The 19,764-nt window shown below is 41.2% G+C and overlaps 2 protein-coding genes across 2 annotated transcripts in view; one reads left to right on the forward strand and one right to left on the reverse strand. All coding sequences in view use genetic code 11, as the record gives it.

The window, feature by feature from the left end:
- EGR_05691 (hypothetical protein) overlaps positions 1–2,402 on the reverse strand; it is a gene marked incomplete at both ends in the record, with an annotated part of 8,734 nt that extends 6,332 nt beyond the window's left edge. The window contains 3 exons of the mRNA XM_024494940.1: positions 872–912; positions 2,207–2,347; positions 2,389–2,402. Of these exons, the coding sequence (XP_024350636.1) occupies positions 872–912; positions 2,207–2,347; positions 2,389–2,402 (196 nt within the window). The remainder of the gene's footprint in view (positions 1–871; positions 913–2,206; positions 2,348–2,388) is intronic.
- Positions 2,403–9,326: 6,924 nt separating this feature from the next.
- On the forward strand, positions 9,327–11,759 carry EGR_05692 (hypothetical protein; the record flags this gene model as incomplete). Its single annotated transcript, XM_024494941.1, has 5 exons — positions 9,327–9,410; positions 9,628–9,715; positions 10,705–10,853; positions 11,239–11,391; positions 11,733–11,759. The coding sequence occupies 5 exons, from the start codon at positions 9,327–9,329 to the stop codon at positions 11,757–11,759; spliced, it is 501 nt and encodes a 166-aa protein (XP_024350637.1).
- Positions 11,760–19,764: the final 8,005 nt, after the last annotated feature.

Raw genomic sequence — 19,764 nt, forward strand, 5'->3', positions numbered from 1 at the left:
CACCGAGGTATTTGTCGTCAACAGATTAATTGAGTTTAAAATAATAAACTTGACGTAGGACATATCCTGTCTAAGAGTGTGGATTTTTGATTAGGTTGTGGTGGTTGATGCACCTCTGAGGTCTTGGTAGCAGACTTTTCAGGGAGGCGTCATGAATCATGCAGCGAAGGGGATTGGAAGTGTGTACTGCTATTAGAGATAATGTGAGACTTTATTTTTTTATCATATTTTGTTGTCAGAACGTCTCATTTTTCTACCCCGTTTCCTCTGAGCCCCACTTCTTCCTCCTAAACGTTAGTTCCATGCAGAGTTCTTATGCAATTTTATTGCTCGCTGGCATATGGTCGAGATATTTTGCAGTCAAATCGTAATAACTAAGTAATAGGTAAGGAAGTGCGAAGGTTTTCTTTGTCTACCCCACAACACCATATGGCCTTTGAAGTGCCTTCTTTTTTGTTATTTACCTCCTCTTAACTCAAGGCTTGCTCTTCTTTGTATGGGAAACCAGTACAAAGTGCATTTTTGTGGCGTTCAGCCTGTAATAGCTTATCTGCTTCCGATAATGTGATCGCTTTTTCAGCATTCGAACCGGTATATTGTTTTGCTTGAGTCAATTCTAATTTCCAAACGTCCTAGTTTGCACCGAACCCAGCTGTTTAGTGTAAACTGGCGAAGCACGGGACTGTCGGCAAATTTGTTGCGGCAGTTGAGCTCACAATTATTGTTTTTATATTCTGGGTTAATTAACTTTATTGCTGTTAAAATATTAAAGCACGTACAGTAGATTTGTCCTTGTTGTAGTTGGATATTTAGCTGCGAGGGCTGTCCAAACTCCCTCTCTTCAATCTATGCCTTGATGGCATGCCCTTACTCTCATGCCATGTGCACTTGAAGGCCACACATGGTAAAGTTCTGTCAAAAAATTGACGTTTTATAACGGAGCTAGAGAGGCCTGTGGCGTCATGTCGATGAGAGCAGTAAGCGAATCCAATCCAAGTAAATAACCAAAGATAGCCGCAGAGCTTCTCCACAGACGTGTTTACTAAAACGGCGTTGACTTTTGTTAAGCCGCCAATTTTGAGTTCCGAACAATGGGCGCTAAGAATGCGAAATCAGATTGTGCTGAATCGGAATAGACCTCTAGCAAATGCTCATTATTTCTCTTGAAGCAAAGAATCACTTCTTAGTCTTCCTCAAATTGCCTTTAGGATGATTTGTTGCGAGGAGAGATTGGCATTAAAAAAGCCTCGATGTGAGGCCTTGTCCAACCTTGAGTGCACGAGGGTCGCACCCACCTCTGTGGCATGCATTGTCACGAATAGACGGCACTACCATTATGCCGCTAGCTCACCGCTGCCTTGAGGTTGGTCGCAACTTATATGGGTATTGTTGCATCGCGCATAAAGGGAAGTAGGGAAGCGCACAATATTTCTGTTTGGTTAAATGGGTACACAACCACCCGGTTCCTGCAACCCTCGTGAATTGTACCCTTGTCCTGCCTATTGCCGCAATGTTTTTCAGCTAGTGAAATTTTTTCTCGATGGTGGAATAATTTGCTGAATTATTCCCCCATTTTATCCAAAATTGAGGAATCTCCGTGAAATTACGAACTCCTGATATATGCAAATGCAAATTTTTATCTTCCCATTAAGTTCAAAAGTCGAAGAAAAATGATACTTTGTGGAATCGACACGTGCCAAAAAGAGGGGCTGGAAAATGGGAGATTTCGTTGGATTTTTGGAATGAGACAAAAAATATGTGCAGTCGTAGGGCCTCACTTAATGCATCGATAGGGGTGGATGTTATTTTCACACACAATTCTTTCAGTCATACTTTTAAAACGTCTCGCATATCTTTGTTTCATTTATCTGTTTTTTGCTTTTACTCGAAGGGAGTAGACTCATTTTGACCAAATGGACCTGAGAAATTGTTTACCATCATCCATGAATTGATAAATTCAAACGAAAAGGCGATTAATTAGATGGGTTGTGTTATTAGGCCTGAAGTCTATAAAAACGTGGCAAATTCTGTTTGCGATTTCAGCAAACGACCATTCTTCTTTCCATAATAAAATCTGTTTAAAATGACTGAATGCTGTGTTTTCAAAAAGGGGCTTTGTCGCCCAGTGCGGCTATTCCAAGCACGTTTTTTTGAGTTTGACTCCTGAAAGTTTCAGAGTTGGCCATGAATAGTGAAGCTCAAATACGTTGCATTGCGCCGACCAAATGTAATTTTCATTCTTTTCTTTTTAATTAACCTTATTTGGTTGAGTCTGAATGGCTTTAAACATTCTTTGTACCTCAAAAGCGCTTTAGGACACTTGTCCATTTTCTTATTTTCTTTATATCTGTGTTACAAACCGGTGTTTATATACGTGAGCCTGGATACCGTTGAGTTGTCATCAATTTCCAACTTGAGTCATTGGGAATCAAGGACTTTAATACGGACGCCTTTATTTCCCGGCTCGTATAAGTAGGTAGGAGGCACCGCGCGTATATACGTGTCAGCTTGGTGCTCCGCTTATGTCCAAGTGCGGTCGATCGAGGAACTTTCTAGTGTCTGGCATATCAGTTTCCGGAAAGGTACTTCTAGGACGTCAAAGGAGAAATATTAATCTGCGCCTGTAGATGTGGCAGGAATGGACATAGTACTCGAACAGAATATGTATTGCCAACGTGTAGTAGGCCTTTGCAGTCACTGCCATGACCCGGAGGCCAGGCCACCCTACACAAGTACAATAGTGGAGCTCCTGATTGGCCCCTCACCAAAACCGAGCGTTAAACAAACAGTTAACGTATTACAGTGGATAGTTGTAACATCCTCTCATCACTAAACATTTGCAGCTTGAATTACCGAAAAGCACAAATTCGGGGCCCTAAATATACTCCAATTTGTTTAAAATGGGTTTTTTGGATTGCTTTTTCTCTAAATTTGACTCCACAAAGGCTAATAGTTTGCCATTTTCCATTTTGACAGATTGCGATGGTGCTTCACCATGGCGTTCTTAAAACCAGCAAATTCATAAAGAGCCTAACAGACAACTATAGTTTAAGTACTGCTTTTGAAGGTCTGAACTGTTATTTATTTACAGCAAATCTCAGCATCACTCCCAGGAGTTTAGAATAGCAAACGAAAAGAAAAAAGGAAAAGCATTTCTCTCCGCACTTTCAAAATCTCGAGTAAACGTCAATCCTACGATTAGGCATGACATTGTTAGGCTATGCGCTCTGCTCCTTCCCCGCCTCATGCTTTCAGGGTGAACGAAGCAGTCAAATTTACTGCACAATCTGCCGACATTTCGTTGTGCGCTTGAGCGCTTTTTCCTCCTCTTGATTGCCTTTTGTGGCTTGTTTTGTAAATCCCAAAGCAGTTTATTCTACCACTAAGTAATGCGCTTAATGTGCCCTCCAAATGGCAGATCCTCAAACAACTTGCTTACCTACTCCAAAGGTGTCTACACTACCCGAAGTTTGCTCATTTCTTGCTTCCCTATTCGGTATAGGTCCAGACGGTCTGGTGCTGATTTAAATAAACTTCACCTCTTATTCTTCCTAAAGGGCCTGTTTTACTGCTCTTTTTCCCATCACCCGGTCTAATTGGGTTTGATAAAGTTTTTGAGGGTAAAAATCATTTAACTCCTCTTACCTGCCGGCGAAATGTATCCAAGAGTTAAAAGGGCGATGCTGATGCCAGCCCAAGGGCACTGCACTCCAGTAAAACAATTTCAACTGTATCCTACCAACTTCAGTAGACTAGTATTTACGTCTCGAAGGAGGACTAAAAAATTGGAAATAAAAGAGCATTTTCGGTCCTTTATCAAAGGTATGAGTCCTTGCCAGTACTCCTGCCTTGCAGTTGTGATGGGCCTTCTGGAGGGTAGAAAGCGATCAGCTTCGATTATTTGTTTAACTCTTCGTTTTGGTTTCGCGGGTAGTGTAGGCTCCACCTTTGTACTTCCACTGGAGTGGTTTTTATCTGAACTATGCCAACAGCTCCCTGGCCCTTCCATACATCGGCACTACATATTCTGCCCAAGTATTATGTCTTCCTTTCGTATTTAGGGAGATCTTGGGCTCTGCAATGTTGAGATCACCCAGTATCCGCGTATTCTGTGTAAACCCTTAAATTCTTGTCCAAATATCTCAATTATTCCCTAGGTTCAGTGTTTTGAATGGTCTAACCAAGTAGACTAAATCACTTTTTGAAACGAATAAACCTCCTCCAGTAGGGGATAAAGCATCGCCGTGCAGTATATTTGTGTGTCTCCATAATTAAAATCCACAGTCTCCAGATCTCACATTCAGGTAGATTTATTTAAGAGTAGGACAAAAAAATTGCGGAAGTGCAGGCGCTACCACTGCCTCCATTCCTCTCGCAGTGTGGAGGCAATCTGCACTTTTTTTGTCCAACTAGGAAGACAAAATGAGGCCTTTGACTCTTCTTCATTCTATTTTTTTTGTTCCTCCCATGATCTGGAATACCCTGTGTCCCCATTTGCTGCAGGGGTATGGTTCGTTGTTGAAATAATGCAGGCGGAACAAAGCAGAGTAGGAGCCAATGGACTTGACCACTTTTCAAAGCTACTTTTGTCCCAGCCTATTACAAAAGCTTGAGCCATATTTCTTTGTATGGAAAATGGCAGTATAGGATGGAATATTTTTCCCCTCTATGCCCTCCATCTACGGTTTGAACATACGCATGCACGCACGCAAATTTGTCATGAGGAGGGGATGACATAATCTCAAAGGCTTTCGGGACGTGACCTCACTCATGCTAGACAGTGTAGATGACCTTGCCAACGGATGTCTCAAGTCTGGCTACAATGCCAAACTGGTAATCTTGACCTACCCATGATCCACCGGTGTATAAATCACTCATCTCCGCACGTCAACTTTCTGGATTGATGTCTGGGGGAGGGGTGGGCGGAGTCAGAGGACATCAAATGGACTCCGCGTTGGCTAAAGATTTTGGAATGTAATGTCATTACTCTCGATTTGTTTATTACAAGCTACTGAATTACATCTCTTAGATGTAAATTCGTAGTGAAGCGACTCGGAACATTCGATCCACCTATCATACCGCTGTTTTATAAGGTTCTTTGTTTTAATTATCTTTTAATTAATTGCGCGGAGCACTTGAGTCGCCGCAGATTGTACTTTCCCTCGGCAGCATGGCCTTTGAGCCACACCGGTAACCTCTCCGTCTTCCCTCATTAGGCTACTGTGACTACATACGACTTCAGAAAAAACTCAGAGGACTAAAATTCTTTTCAAAATGGCCAGGAATTTGAAAATTCTTACGAGGTTTCCGTACTCCTCCATTTTCTTCACTGCTCCTATTAGCTTTTTTAATTAGTTACTTTCCCAAGTAAATTATCTCAGTAAGTCTAAATAATTTCCAGCGTGTTTTGCGCTTGGATGTTCTTCTATTTGATCTTAAAATAGGAGTTAACTGGAATTTGATCTCTCCATAGGGAATATGAATACCGTAGATCTAATTCTTACATTTGAAAGAAAACAGTTTTTTTCTTAATTAATGATAAAAGGAGCTATTTTAGAGCCCTGAGACTTCTCTAAAGACGAGAAGAGACATAATACTCGGGCAGAATACGTATTACTGATGTAGAGTAGGGTATGGGGCTACTGGCACGGCCCATAGGCCGGGTCGCCTATCAGACGTACAATGGCGCAGCCCCAAAATGACCCATTCAACAAAATCGGGAGTTAAATAAACAGCAAGCGTGTTGCGTAGCCCCTCTCCTCTTTGGAGCATCGTCCCTGGCGCTCCTTTCGGTCAAACTCCCACGTCAGCCATCACAGTGTAATCGGTGCTGTAAGAAAAACACCCACTATCCAACTACGCCGACATCGAATTTGCTTGCAACTGAGAAGATCTTTGACCGCCATATCAACAGTAATTCTACTGGATCTGGGGTTTCGACCTATTTGAGAACCATATTTAGAGGAATGGCAAAATATGCAGGCCGTCTCGTATTTCCAACGCTAGTCGTAGAAACACTGGCCTGAAAGTTGAGTCATTTGATGAAGGACGGGGTTTGAAATAGTTTCGTAGGGATACAGCATTGCGTCTATTCCTCCTTAATGCCATAATGCAGATAAGGTGAAAAACTGTGTAGCTAACTTTTCCGGATGCTTAACAGTTGGTTCCGCTTCATGTGTTTTAAGCATTCCTATATATCGTGGGACTGGGGTGGTCGTCGAAGGCAAGCGTCATTTTCAGGCCCTCTGCTGCGGACCGTCCACAGCATCTACACTTCTTCCGCCCCGCCAAGTTTTATCACTCATTAATAGAAATCAGGATAATTGTTTCGGATAGGGTTTGCTATTCGCCGCCTCCGATGTAGGGCCTCGAGCCTTCCACGAATTCAAGGACAGGCATGATACTGGGGTAAATTTTGCATAATCGATGTAGAGAAAAGGTTAGGGCACTTTTACATGGCCCAGAGGAGGTGCAATGGCGGTGCCCCTAAGTAGCCCATTACCAAAACCGAGAATTAAACAAACAAATAAGGCACTGCACCAAAGTTCGATACAATGATATCTACATTTAATTTGTCTACTTCCAAGTAAAATAAATAAGCTGGCTGATCTAACCATCATTCAAAATCCAAATTTTAAGTGTAGTTACCTTTAAGGTGGAGGACAGCGGCATCCGCCCTGCGGTTAAAGATCACCCAATTCCTTCGAAACAAAGAAGCACTTGCGTGACGTTTGTGAAGTTGAGCGTTGTGTACACGTGGTAATGATAGTAAAAGTGCTATCATGTTGAAGTAGCCGTTTAGCCAGGAAATACTTACTGCCAGGAGGTTCTCCCGAGAAGTCCGGTTACCACCTAAAATGTCCACTCAGACCGGCATAAATTATAAAGTAATTTAATTTAAAGTGGTTAACACTTCCCGTCTAACTAACGGGTTGGATATCTACAGTGGGTGGCATTCACGCTACGTCGCTATTAAACTGAAACGGTTTGAGAGCCCTCATTGAATGGTGTCCATGACTTTTATGTAAGTTCGAGCAATATTTATAGTCGAAACCAAATCACAAAGAAGGGGTTTTATGTATCTTGGTGCCTGGGAGCATCACCATTATCATCCCTTGTCCATCTCTATCAGGAGACACGTTTTCCACTCAAACATTTTGACCCTAAAAGCCCAAAACGGCCCAGCCCTCTCCACCACCATTTCTGCCTCGCACCTATTCCCCAACTCCCTCCTCCATCTCCTGTCTCATCGACTAATGCTGTCAGTATGATGATTATCTCTAATAGAGATATGAGAAAATGTGAGTGGTGAGTGTGGGGCAGCACCTTTCCCTCCCTCACCACTCTACACCCTTCATCTCCTCACAAACAAGTCCAGCACCAGTTTGGGGTGCGAATTCCAACCCTATGATGTCCTGTTAGAAGAGGACCTTCTGCCAACTGACTGTACTGACCGACTAGTTCTGCCTCATTCTCAACTACCTGTCGCCTATCACACCGCCAAATGGGGTGGAATGATTAAAATCTCAACGGTTTCTTTATGGGACTACAACAGGTGAACAATTCATAGTGAGGAGTTGCATCAACCACACAGCAAAGAATAAGCGTGTGGGAATGATTTGGCCTGTGTCTTAGATGGGTAAGATGGAGTGTTGAGCGGAGGGATGTAGATACCCCATGCAGTCATTTCGGGCGATAGTTCACCAGCCTTTATGGTCCCTCCTCAGACTCATTCATATCTTCACATCATCAGGAGTCTACTTTACTGGATTTGTGCTAGTTAGGTGGAGCAATTTCTTTCCATCAGCCTGCCCAGCTCTTATTTACAATAAACCTGAGTTTTCTTTATTTTCAACTATACGTTTTGAAAAAGGTAACATCTTTTCAAAAATTTGTAATAACTTTAACCTTTACACTTTCTGGGAGCTCAACACACCACTTTATTGCTTTCCTAAAGTCCATTGCAATGACTTAGTAACTTTTTCAATAAAGTTCTAAAAAGTTTTTTGCATGCTATTTAAGAAAATCAATTAATTTTGCAGAAATATTTTTTGTTTTTTCACAGCAAATTTCTTCACAGATACAACCAATCAGCAGTGTTCATTCGTGACAAGGTGACCCATGGGGTCGGGTTAAATGCCCTAAAAGGCGGTTTTTTAAAGGAAAGGGTAATACGTGTTGAAGTGACCTAGCACGGAAAACGACTACCTCTAGCAAGTGGCGCGCGCCAAAAGTGGTAAAATCCCCAAAAATACTGAGTGAATCATTTTCGTCTTTCCGATACAAAAGATCCAGAATATTCCTTAATGCCATGCCTACTGTGGCCTCTGTATAATCTGCCCTTTTAAACTACGCAAGCTGACCCATTTCTACCATGTGTAAACCCTACCTAAAGTACTTCTTTTAGGAGATTTTTAATCCTCAAGTCTCGGAGAGGCTTTATTCTAAGGTCGCACCAATGACCTTCAGCTAGACTTGGGTGGACCTGCGTTCCTGTGGTTTCTCTTAGCAGCTCACCACCAGCCCTGTCACCGACACCTCAAAATGCTACCAAGAAGAAGTTGGGCATCGAGACTGAGAAAACAACTTTATTTTCTTGGAAGGGAAGCCAATGGGGAGAACTTGCTTATAGTTTGCCAGAAATTGTTTTTGCCAAGTGGCCCCTCTGCGGTCGCAATTGAAAAAGATTACTCCTAGTTCTTCACCATCTTTTATTCATCCTTTTTTCTGAAAAGCTATTATTCAATAGTTTTAGGCGTTAGATAAACAAATAAGACCTTTTTTACAGAATTTTGAGAAAGTGGTAAAGTGGCGTTCAGTTTCCTCGGTAAGTCGAAGTGGAAGGCGGTGGATCCTGAGTGGTTAAATATTTTTAACTAAAATAAGCCTTAAGAAATCGCAAAATTTGTTCTGCGATGGCTGCTCTACCTTTTAAGTGAGCTAAATCTGCCCTACAAAAGAGTAGGCGACGCAAGCAGAGGGATGGCTTGATGGGAGGCACACGAGGAAGGTACCATTAAATAAGATAAAATTGAGGAAACTGTACTTAACTTGGAAAAGAGGTTTTAATGGCATATTTTTCTCAGTAAGTTCTTCCGCTTTGGAGCATCCCAACATCTCGCTCCTCTGTACGTGAATCGTAAATTTGAGTCGACGTAAGTACAAAAGCGAATCCCACTGTGATGATACTACTCGCAGTAGTAAGTGCCGCGCTGGCCTTATCCCCGCTCCTAGTTGCAGATCCAAAACGCCGGTCGGCAACTCTGCCTGGGTATCTTAAACCAAATTTCGTGTAATAGCGACGCGGTTGTAGAGCAGATGACACCATGGAGGTGAGACAGTGGAACGTGGTAGGAAACGGTCGGTCAGTCGGCACCGATCCCGGTCGTGGCAGTTCCCAGTTGGCTGAAGTATGTCTTCGTAAAGTTAACCAATTCTGATGCAAAAGTAGAGAAATCTTTACTGATTAAAAAAGTCGGGTACTTAGAACACTTTGAGTGGTGCTAACGGGAGGAGGCAGCGGCGATCCCAGTCGTGGTAGCTTCTGGCCGACAGCAAGTTCGTTTTGTGGAACACGTGAAGCAATAATCTCTCATCATGGAAGTATCTAACTAATAAATCTTTCAGCTGGAACGATTAAATACATTTCTCAGGAACGATTTCAAGGTGGGAAAGACAGGTTTCTGCTTTGGACCGCCTCAGCAAGACTTCCGAGGTAGATACCTCTTCCGATGCAATGAGCTGCATCCCAGTTTTTACTAAACCGATGGAGTATGCTTTCACATATAGCGGGAAACGAGGCAAAAGGAAAAAGGATTGCAATTTGCTCTCTTTACAATTTGTCACCCTCCATTTGCCTTAAGCACAAAGCTCCCCTTTTACTGGAACCTTCCCCTTGGTTTGTTCACACAACCGCAGGAAGATGAAGGGGCCTTGAAAATGGAATTTCTCCATTACCTTTCCTGAAAATGTGGAAAGTAAAGGAGCAAAAATATGACATATGCACTTTAATTTCAGTGAAACAGATTTTAATAGACCTTTTGGATTGCGAACTCCAATATCTTGACAGTCCTCTTCTCCGACTTAGATGTGGTATTTGAGTGGATATCTCAAGAGCCTTTTAGGGCCATAAAAATAATTAACGTGTCGCATAACTCATCAAAAAGCTTGAACTTTTGTCTACCACATGATGTGACTGGCACACTTTTTACCTTTTCAGAGATTAGAGGGAGTGAGGCGTTGGCGAAGGAGCTGGAAGGACGTGGAGTTTCTAAAATAAAGTCTGGATGCTGAGAGGGTCAAGCACAAAAGTCATTAAAGAATGTGGCGCTGTTTTTCTTGCGTCAATGCCATCCACGGGCCGGACTAGGCTAGGAATTTCGCCACCCACACGATAAACTGAAGGGCTAGTCAACTGTTCTGGAATACTTTTAAGACGTTTCTGGCAACAAATAATAAGTTCTTTGGAATGTAAAAAAGTTCGAGTTTTGTAGAAAAGGGATTCTCTTCAATGTAATTTCTGAATGAACAATTGACATAGTCCTCTTGGACTGGTCACTACTTTTTCAGACACTCTTAGTAGTTGTTCCTCCGTACTGGTTTAAATTTTCTCCTCCTCTTCCAAGGTGACTCAACTTGCCACCTTGGTGAACGCAGTAAGCGGACTCGATCCAGATGGATAGCGATCCTGATTCCCATCTGAAGGTCGTCTTCAATGCGTTGAAATCTGGTCCCATTTCGCAGCCGTCAGTCCTGCAGAGCTTGATATGTGTTCAGTTGCCATCAGTCAACACCCTTCTGTTGTCAGTCTTGACATACTCCTCTATCGACAGGAAGAGCTTTGTATCTGGGACGTGAGAAAGAAAAAGCTTGCATCATGATCTGAGGTCATGACAACTTGTTAAAAATTCCTGTTGGACGAATTGAACAGCCTTTGACGAAATTTGAAAACTGCATTTCTACCCTAATGAAGATTTTGTTGCATTACCACTGGCGACATTCCACCATGGCGAAAAATTGGGTTCCCTTTCTCTACTGTCTTGTGAGGAAATACGACTCGCTGAAGCGATGGAACCGCATGAAAGCCTATTGATGCACAAAAAAACGAATGACCCGTGTAACAAAATGTCCTTTTCTCCATGGATCTACCACTACCTTGGTGTCACTCTAACGGCGAGTCTGCACCTGCTGCCATACAACCTTTTATGTTCGTCACTACTAGATCTTCCTCCGTAGTAGAGGCGTCTAATCACGCCTTTCGAAAGGACTCACGAGATTGCATTATCGACACTTGACTTCGTGGTTCTACCACCATCATGGTGTCAGGCCGGCTGCGAGTCCGCACCTACGAGTCTTGACGATTTATTAGGTAACTACGTGAGCTACCTGGAGGTCAGTGTGGAATGATAAAAGTGAAATGTTAATGGTTTTTTTCCTTACTGATTTTCATAACCAGTAGTGCATTTTCACAGGACACTTTTATCTGAACGTTTCCCTTATTACACTGGATTCCCGATTCAAAGGCAGATACTTGGACTATGAGCCATTCTCAAAGGCGGCTCCACATGCTTAATGAACCTGTGAGTAAATTTGAACAGCTTTAAAATTTAACAATTTTATTTAAAAGAAGTTAATAGCACAATTATTTAGGTAACCAATAAAACTGGAGGATTTGACTTGTGCAGCCCTATGTCAAGAGGGTTCAGCGTGACTCCTTCCTTATGACATTCTAGCGCAGTTTGGCAGCAGTCTCTTCCTAATTGAATCTCACGTAGGAGAGAACGCACTACTTTTCAGTCTTCCCTTTACAGTCTCGTCTGCTTTCCTGAATAACCACTGAGATGTTAATTACACAGGTGCGAATAATTCATGTGTTTATTCCGAAGCATTATACAGCTGCTGCCTGTTGATCTGCTTCCACTTTTTATGCTCACTTCATTAAAAATGCTTTTTTGTCCTTGAAAGTGATTATTTTAATTTACAAAGCATTGGGAAATTTCATTTAGCTCAAGTTTTTAAAATTTGTACATAAATTGGTAGGTAAATAAAATGGGACGCTGTACAGAGCGTTTTGATTGGTAGTAAGTGTGGAATTGTATCACTGATTAATTTACTGCTCGGTTTGATTATTCACATGGAAAAAGAAGCAAGTTATAGTAAAATTTTGATCATTCTACCATTCCTATTGCATGCAGTACCTCACTTTAAATATGTTCTTCTTAGTTCCATCAGCGGCATTTGATTTTATCTACCTACTTTACTAGTTAAACATGACTTATAATTAAATGTTGCGATCGTTTTGTACTCTTACTAAGTTTTAACGTCAATTTTGCTTTAAAGGATGATAATAAAGCAAGCATATTGCAAGATTCTTTTGTGTATCATACAGAGAAGGCAGATGCTTCGGGGGCCACAAGTGGCCATGAGAAATGAAACAACTATTATTTTAGCAAAAGAATTGTGCTCTCTTTTCTCAATGTATTTCTTATTTATGTAAAAGCAGAAGTTTTTGAGGTCTGATCAAACAGTTAGGCGCGATCCATCCGACATCAGGCACCCAGGATGTTTTCAAATCAGCACACACTTCAATCTAGACACTCTCAATCAAAGCGGCAGGCCAAAATTGTAGCTAAAGCACATGCAACAGGGCCAGCCGAGTGATAAACAAAAGCATAAAACCCAAACTCGCTCATATCAACTAAAAGAAGTGGCCAGACAGTGTAAGGTTGAGAACCACAGTTGAATATTTCCGACATTCCAACGCTGATTGCTGCCTGCCATAGTGTTTTCAAGTCAGCGGCTCCAAGAGCCAGTCCTGAGGATACTTAGTGTGTAGAATGCCTACCACTTTCCGAATAATCAACTTATACCACACGAAGCGTAACGTTCTGGGACTGGAGCACTGGAAGCACCAGCGCAGCTGTTGTGGTAAAGCTTCTGCCATACCACCCAATCCTTTTGCCCACATTTATATCACCAAAGCCTCATCCTTTTTAAGAAGTGTTTGTGAAACCACATTCCTGAATTCCTTTTATTTTCTATGTACAAGCGCACCTATCCAAACCAGCTTAACAGTGAATCCTTTCAATATCATTTCAACGTCTCTCTGTGGCTGTGTGGTCAATGGATCCCCTTTTTCCTCCTCTTAAAGACGTATTACAAAAAATAATACATTTTTTCTGTAAAATTTTGACGCTTAGGAGAACTACCGTCTCTCCATCAGCTCAGCAAATTAGGCAACATTGAGTAAATACCAGAGAGAATTGCATAAAGTGAAGAGAGGTAAGGAGAAGCTTATCGAGGCTGAAGACAACGATAAAGAGGACGTTTTTCTCCATCGGCTTGCCGACTCTGTAAGGTGGAGGTATCGACGAAATTTGGAGAACTTTTGATCGATGACTTCGGGATTGGTTGCTGTTGCTGCAGTTGCGAAGGCCACGAGAGGTGGTGGAGCTAAAACAAAAGAGCGTTTTTTAACTTCTCGTCACACAGCTACCTGATTTAAATATAAATCGGAAAATAGACTTCATAATCTGATAGTACTAGCTGCCATTCAAATTTACCACTTTTATTAAAGGGAATTTAAAACAGTTAGCCCACTTTCAAATCAAGGTAGTGAAGCTTAACTGTCAAAAACTAAGGATAATTTGGATTATTTCCTTCCAAACGTGAGGTTCCTAAGCCTCTGCAAGACGAGCATCCAACAAAAATAGCAGCTTTTAGCTTGACATGTTTACGACAACTTCACCATCGTGGTAGCGGCAGGTGTCAAGTGTGGGCTGGCCATAACTAATTGTAGCAGTTACGGGTCAGTCCAGACAATTTCAACCAAGGCAACGGACGACAGTGGTGATAGTGTGTGAATGTGGTAGGGAGTGATGATGACCGAAGACATAAATCTCGAACTCATAAACATCCACTAGCACAGAGGACCTCAAAGAGAGTACAGTGGCGCACGCTTAAGCATGGAGACAAGGTTCTGCGTAAGCAAAAAGTGGGTTCATTACTACGATTATACAATCAAGACGCAGAATTCGTGAAAAAAAGAAACAGTCAAAGGGCTTCAAGAACCTAAAGAACTATTTTCTAGAAAGAACGGAACAATTACCATATGCAGAACACTTTGTGAAACAACTGTAAGTAAGGAAAAGCTGTGAATTTTTTTCAAAACTAAAAAATGTCTCAGGGTTACTGTAAAAATTCGAAACAACGCGTGACTCCTAACCAGCACAAAGGCCATCTCTAAAGAAAATCAGACTTTGCAGAAGCCAGCTTTTGGTTCAAATTCAGCTTCATTACTCTTTCACGTGATCGAACAACCTTTAAAACATTAAAGGATGAGAGACAATAATTAAAATGACAAGAGAAAGTTGCTATATACAAAAGGATGTGGTGTTTAAAACAACTTTAGAGACTACCAATCTTTCATTTCTTAATAATTCAAATAAATATTTCTTATCATATCTACATATCAAAAACTACCCAACTGTTACAAATATGGAATAAAAATAAGGTGAACTACCTACAGAATTGAGTAAGTAGCTCACAATTTCTCTTTTTGGGATCGCTCGGTTCCCGGGGAGGTGACTTGAGTCATATTTGAAGAAGCGTATAGGATTAACCTTTTCTTGTTACCCAAACCCAATTTTACTCCCCGAACATTACTGTTTCAGACGAAGTGACTACACGTAGTTACGGTTTGCAGTAAAACAAGAAGAGGAGGGGGAAAGGTGAGACACGGTGTGTTAAAAGATGGAAAAGGGCACTACATTTCCACTTCCTGTTCCATTTACATGCCCACTGCGCCTGAGTGTATCACCGGTTTTATGGCCGTCTCGTCTTCACAAGAAACTTTGCCGATCAACCCACTTTGCTGCATCCGCTCACGTGATAATAGCATTGCCTACCCTCTAGACTAAAGTGGCCGTGAGGTGCGCACCGAACTTTTAAGAAGCGAAGTTTAAAATAGAGTTTAGACCTGAATCCGCTGAGGTGAATGTTTTATGCACATTTTATTTTAGGGTCTGGCATAAAATCATTCATGTTTACAAATCTTCTCGAGAAAAAATATTCTGAATTAAAAACGCAAGTGCGGATAGGAGGTCAAGTGCCTTTCCAATTCAGTAAGGGTATTAACTAAGCAGCATTTGGCCGTCGGTTCTTTAATTAAGTAGGCATATAAGTTGTATCTTCCGGCTTAGGTTTCATTTTTATTATCTAGTAAAAGATAGAACCAAAATTTATGTCACCACTTGACCGATTACCATTTAAGGCGCATCTGATGCCAAAGTGAGGTGATTTTTCTCCAGACTAATACTGAAGACGAGTGCAGAATTCCGCGAACCCAATATCGTGCACACAGGCGAACTACTTAGAGGACCCTAATTCACCACCTAAGATAAAGCCAAACAGAGGCAATAAAATAATTATGGAAAAGTGTTTGAAGAACGAATGTGAAGCAGCCGTATTGCTAAACATAGATTGTAAAACTGGAAGAGTCACATATAGGTGACGGGGGATGTAAATATTTTATCCGTGGAGACCCTTGACTCTCCTTTATTTGGATCACCATCTCTGTATTCTGAAGTTGTGTTTACATCCCTTCCGTTAAAAGAAAATCAGCACTCTATCCATGAAGGCGAAAGTCTGTTTCAAGCTCCATACAACTCATTGTGGCGAACTTGAGTGTCTTAGTCTAATACGGCCAAACAAGCTTGAAATGTTTGCTCTTGGCGAGGCTACTAAACGGTCTTTTTAAAAGGCTCCTTTCCTATTGCCAACTTAGTTAATGCAACATTTTGCTTTTGGTGACTTTCGTTGTACTCAGGTAAAAAATCAGTAGTGTATGTTTCCGCAAATTGTTTTTTTGCAGATGTTTAATTTAACGTTAAGAAGGGACTCAAAAATGTGTCGTGTTGCATTCCAGAAGTCAGCCAGGAGCATTCAGCATTCCATAGCCAAATGGCGATTTAGAGAGCGCGTTTTGATTAGTTGAGAAGAGGTCGCCTACATTGAGCGTTTTAGTCTCGGTGGCACCAAAAAGCGCCTTTCATTCCGGGCGGATAAGGAAGTGGGAGATAGACAATACCTGTCATATCAAATATGCGTGCAGTCATGCCATTTACGTTTAACGTGAAGGAGAAGGGAAGGAGAAAGAATAATGCATAATTCGTGCCTCATGCGAACGAACTCAGTAGACTCAACTTACTCTCCACCTCATCCAATTCTGGCTCCGGTAAGCCTATTGTGAAACAAAAACCATATCTTAGGCTGCTTAAAGACCTTTAGATAATCAATTAATAGTTTTGACCTCTATAAAGAGACCCAAGTTAGAAAAATAGATGTGCACTATTTCGACGGAAATTTGGAGGCCGAAAGTACATTTGTACTTATAATGGAAACTGCGCAATTAGCGGAATTTTACCTACCGCCCAAAGGAGGCAAAGAAAAGTGAATGTTTAACTGGCCCCATCGAGGCTTGAGCATAGTAAATGAATAATAAAATGTCAAAAGTTTGATGGGCAAATCGCATTAAGTCGCCCGCACTACTACAGGGCGCAGATCCAATAGGAAGCGCACAAAAGCAAAATGTACTTTCTTTTTTTGGGCGGGGGGAAGGGAGAAGGGAGGGGTCGAGAGAGGTCATTCCTTTTTTCGTTTGTAAAGGACTGCATTCTTGTTAAATATCATAATGATGCCGGGATTACTTAACGACGCACAAAGTATGGCTTTGAGGAATAAACTCTCCTGTCTTCCGCTTAGAAGAATGAAAGAAAGAAAACGGTGAACGAGTGATTGCTGAATACGCCCAATATCAACTTTATTTCTTTTTTGAGACTAAAATCCTAAAAAAGGGCAAAAGGCTTTTTAATTTTAAACAAGGAATATTTGACTAATTAGGCAACGAAACAATTTCAAATTCGAGACCACAGTTGGCTGCGTTTAGCAGCAGACCTTGATGTCAGTGAGCTCTGGATGGATTTATGCTAGTGGTAAATGATCACTCGAAGACCATCCAACTCCTTCCACAGAATTATACCATCACGGAGGCAAGTAGGCGTGGTGTCACAGTGTGCACACTCTAGGACCTGAAAATGTCAGAAACCCTGCTTCAACCGATCAAGGGAAGTAACTTTTGGGTTTCTCTGTCTCACTAATATTTTTCAAAAAATGTATCTTCTGAGGAATCAAGGCGTCAAAAGTTATTGATGCTCTTATTTACTGAGCCATTTGCAGTTTGAATCTGGGAGAAAAGGGAGGCTGCAATCGCACGGACTTTTTACTTTCGTAAGGGTGGGCTGGGATAAAAGTTAGAAAATAAACTATAACTGGAAGAAGAAAATTCCACATTTTTTTATTGCTTTGGATTTATGTGGCCAGTGTGTGGCATACAAGTTTGCCTACTTATCCGTAGCCAGATGATTATGTATCCGCGTCCGGTATATGTGACGCAAGTGGCACGGCCATTATTTGAGTAGAATTTAGGTACAGTCATCTTCAAGTGCTGTAATTCAGCTTTTTTCTTCGTGAGTTGTTTAAGATCCGTAAGTGAAAATGAAAAAAAGTGAGCTGTTATCACCTAGTACCTTTATTCACCCATCACACATATTTGACGCTAAAAGAAGGGACATTAAATGAGCATAACTCCGAATACTTTTAACATTAAACATTATAGCTAAACATTTTTGTCTGTCTTTCTTAAAGTAATGGGTAAAATTGTCGGAAAAGTAAACAGTTATTGCCAATTGATTAGGTACGCAAGTCACACATTGGACGCTGGTAGCTCAAGTATTATTTGCGCATAAATTCAAGGATTTCCTACTTCTCTGCATTGAAATTTACGTTTTTTACTAAATTTATTTTACGATTCAAGCGGAAATGCAAAAAAGGAAATTGTTATCTCCTAATGCAGACATACGTACGTCACGTATGTGTGACATTACTTAAGCACAAATCCAAATATTCTCGATTTCGTATGTTATAATTTAACATCTCTTTAATTATTTTTTCATAGAACTGAGTAAAATTGAAAAAAATCAGATCGTTATCGCCAAATGTTGTTTAAAACACTTCACACGTATGAAACGCTAAGAGCCAATGCATCAAACAAGCATGAATTGGTATGGTTTTAGCTCCATACATTGTAATTTGAAGTTTTCAACTTTTTTAAATAACTAATTAAAGTACAAGAGGTAGATTGTTACTGCTAGGTGATATTAGTTCGTCAAATATATGTGACGCTGGAGGCCCACGTTTAGCGCAAAAGTTGATATCTTCAATTCCATGCATTTTCCTGTCCATTTTTTCTAAAAAACTTTAAAAAATCAAGAGAAAATAATTGCCAACTTTACTTTTTTTGAAGAATAGATACAAACAGGTAATAAGAAAGAGGCATTGAATTTTACCCTAGAAAATAGTCTAGCTCACATCTTAAAAGAAGAATTCGGCTGACTGCATATTACCGCACGTTATTTGACCACTACATTTCGAAAATGCGCTGTTTTAATGTTTTTCTCTGTCAAATGAATGCAGCTTAAAATACCCCTAATTAGGAGTGTTAACTTTCCCACTTTGTAAGTTCTTTCAAAATGCATTGTTGAGCATCAGTTTTGTCCTTTTCTTTAAAAAAGCACTGTGTCACAATAATTTTAAAAAGGGGGACTTCTACCAAGGTCAGAGAGAGCATAATAGCCTTTGGAACTTGTGTGGTCAATAAAATCGCCCGAGGCAAGGGAACGTCCCACTTATCATAAACCTGATTGGACTCAAATTATGGGCCTGCTGGATTTAGAGGCCTCTGAACCTTTCCTTTTTGGGTTATTTTAAAAGCCAACTCCACTCTCTTACAGCAGTTGTTTCGCTTATCGCGCACAGCCTACTTCACGACCTCTCGCAATTCGTGGAGGTCTGTAAAACCTATGCAAGTGTTTCCCTAAACCCTTATCCCTGTCCGTCACCACTTTTTAATTGGCTTGACCCCTCGGCTAATGTTAGTGGATGTATTTTGAGCTAATCCGCTGAATTCGCACCCACAGCTGGAGAAGATTCTTGTACAACGTGACGCACAGCTTTTGGGTGAGGTGAGGTCTGCAGTATGGGAGGAAAGTATCCATCAGGAATGACTTAAATAACCTCCTTTCATGGATAAACTAATCCAAGACAAGTGATTTATGTTCCCTTTGTCAGGAATAATTACCCGTCATGATCGACAAGTGATTTTAGAAATTAGTTTGTGGGAAACAAATTGAGTTACGGGATAATTCATTTCCACTCACACGACCTGGGAATGTCGTGGAAACTGAGCCAGTGGTCTCCACGAGCCGTGCATTAACAAGAAAAAGCAGAGAGTTTGGTCTTAAAGCTGTTCAATTTATCGGCTGTTTACTTATTTCACACAGGTTATAAAAACATTTCGCGGCATTCAGAGGGCTTACTGACTGATGTTAGATAAGGCACGGGCTTTGTATTTCAACACAACAACGTTTAGTAGGCGAGTGAAAGAGGAAGCGAACACATTATTGGTTATCCACAACCCTCCACTCAACACTCCATCTTACCCATCTAAGACACAGGCCAAATCATTCCCACACGCTTATTCTTTGCTGTGTGGTTGATGCAACTCCTCACTATGAATTGTTCACCTGTTGTAGTCCCATAAAGAAACCGTTGAGATTTTAATCATTCCACCCCATTTGGCGGTGTGATAGGCGACAGGTAGTTGAGAATGAGGCAGAACTAGTCGGTCAGTGCAGTCAGTTGGCAGGA

Source organism: Echinococcus granulosus (assembly GCF_000524195.1).
Source record: "Echinococcus granulosus chromosome Unknown EG_S00044, whole genome shotgun sequence".
NCBI lineage: Eukaryota > Metazoa > Platyhelminthes > Cestoda > Cyclophyllidea > Taeniidae > Echinococcus > Echinococcus granulosus.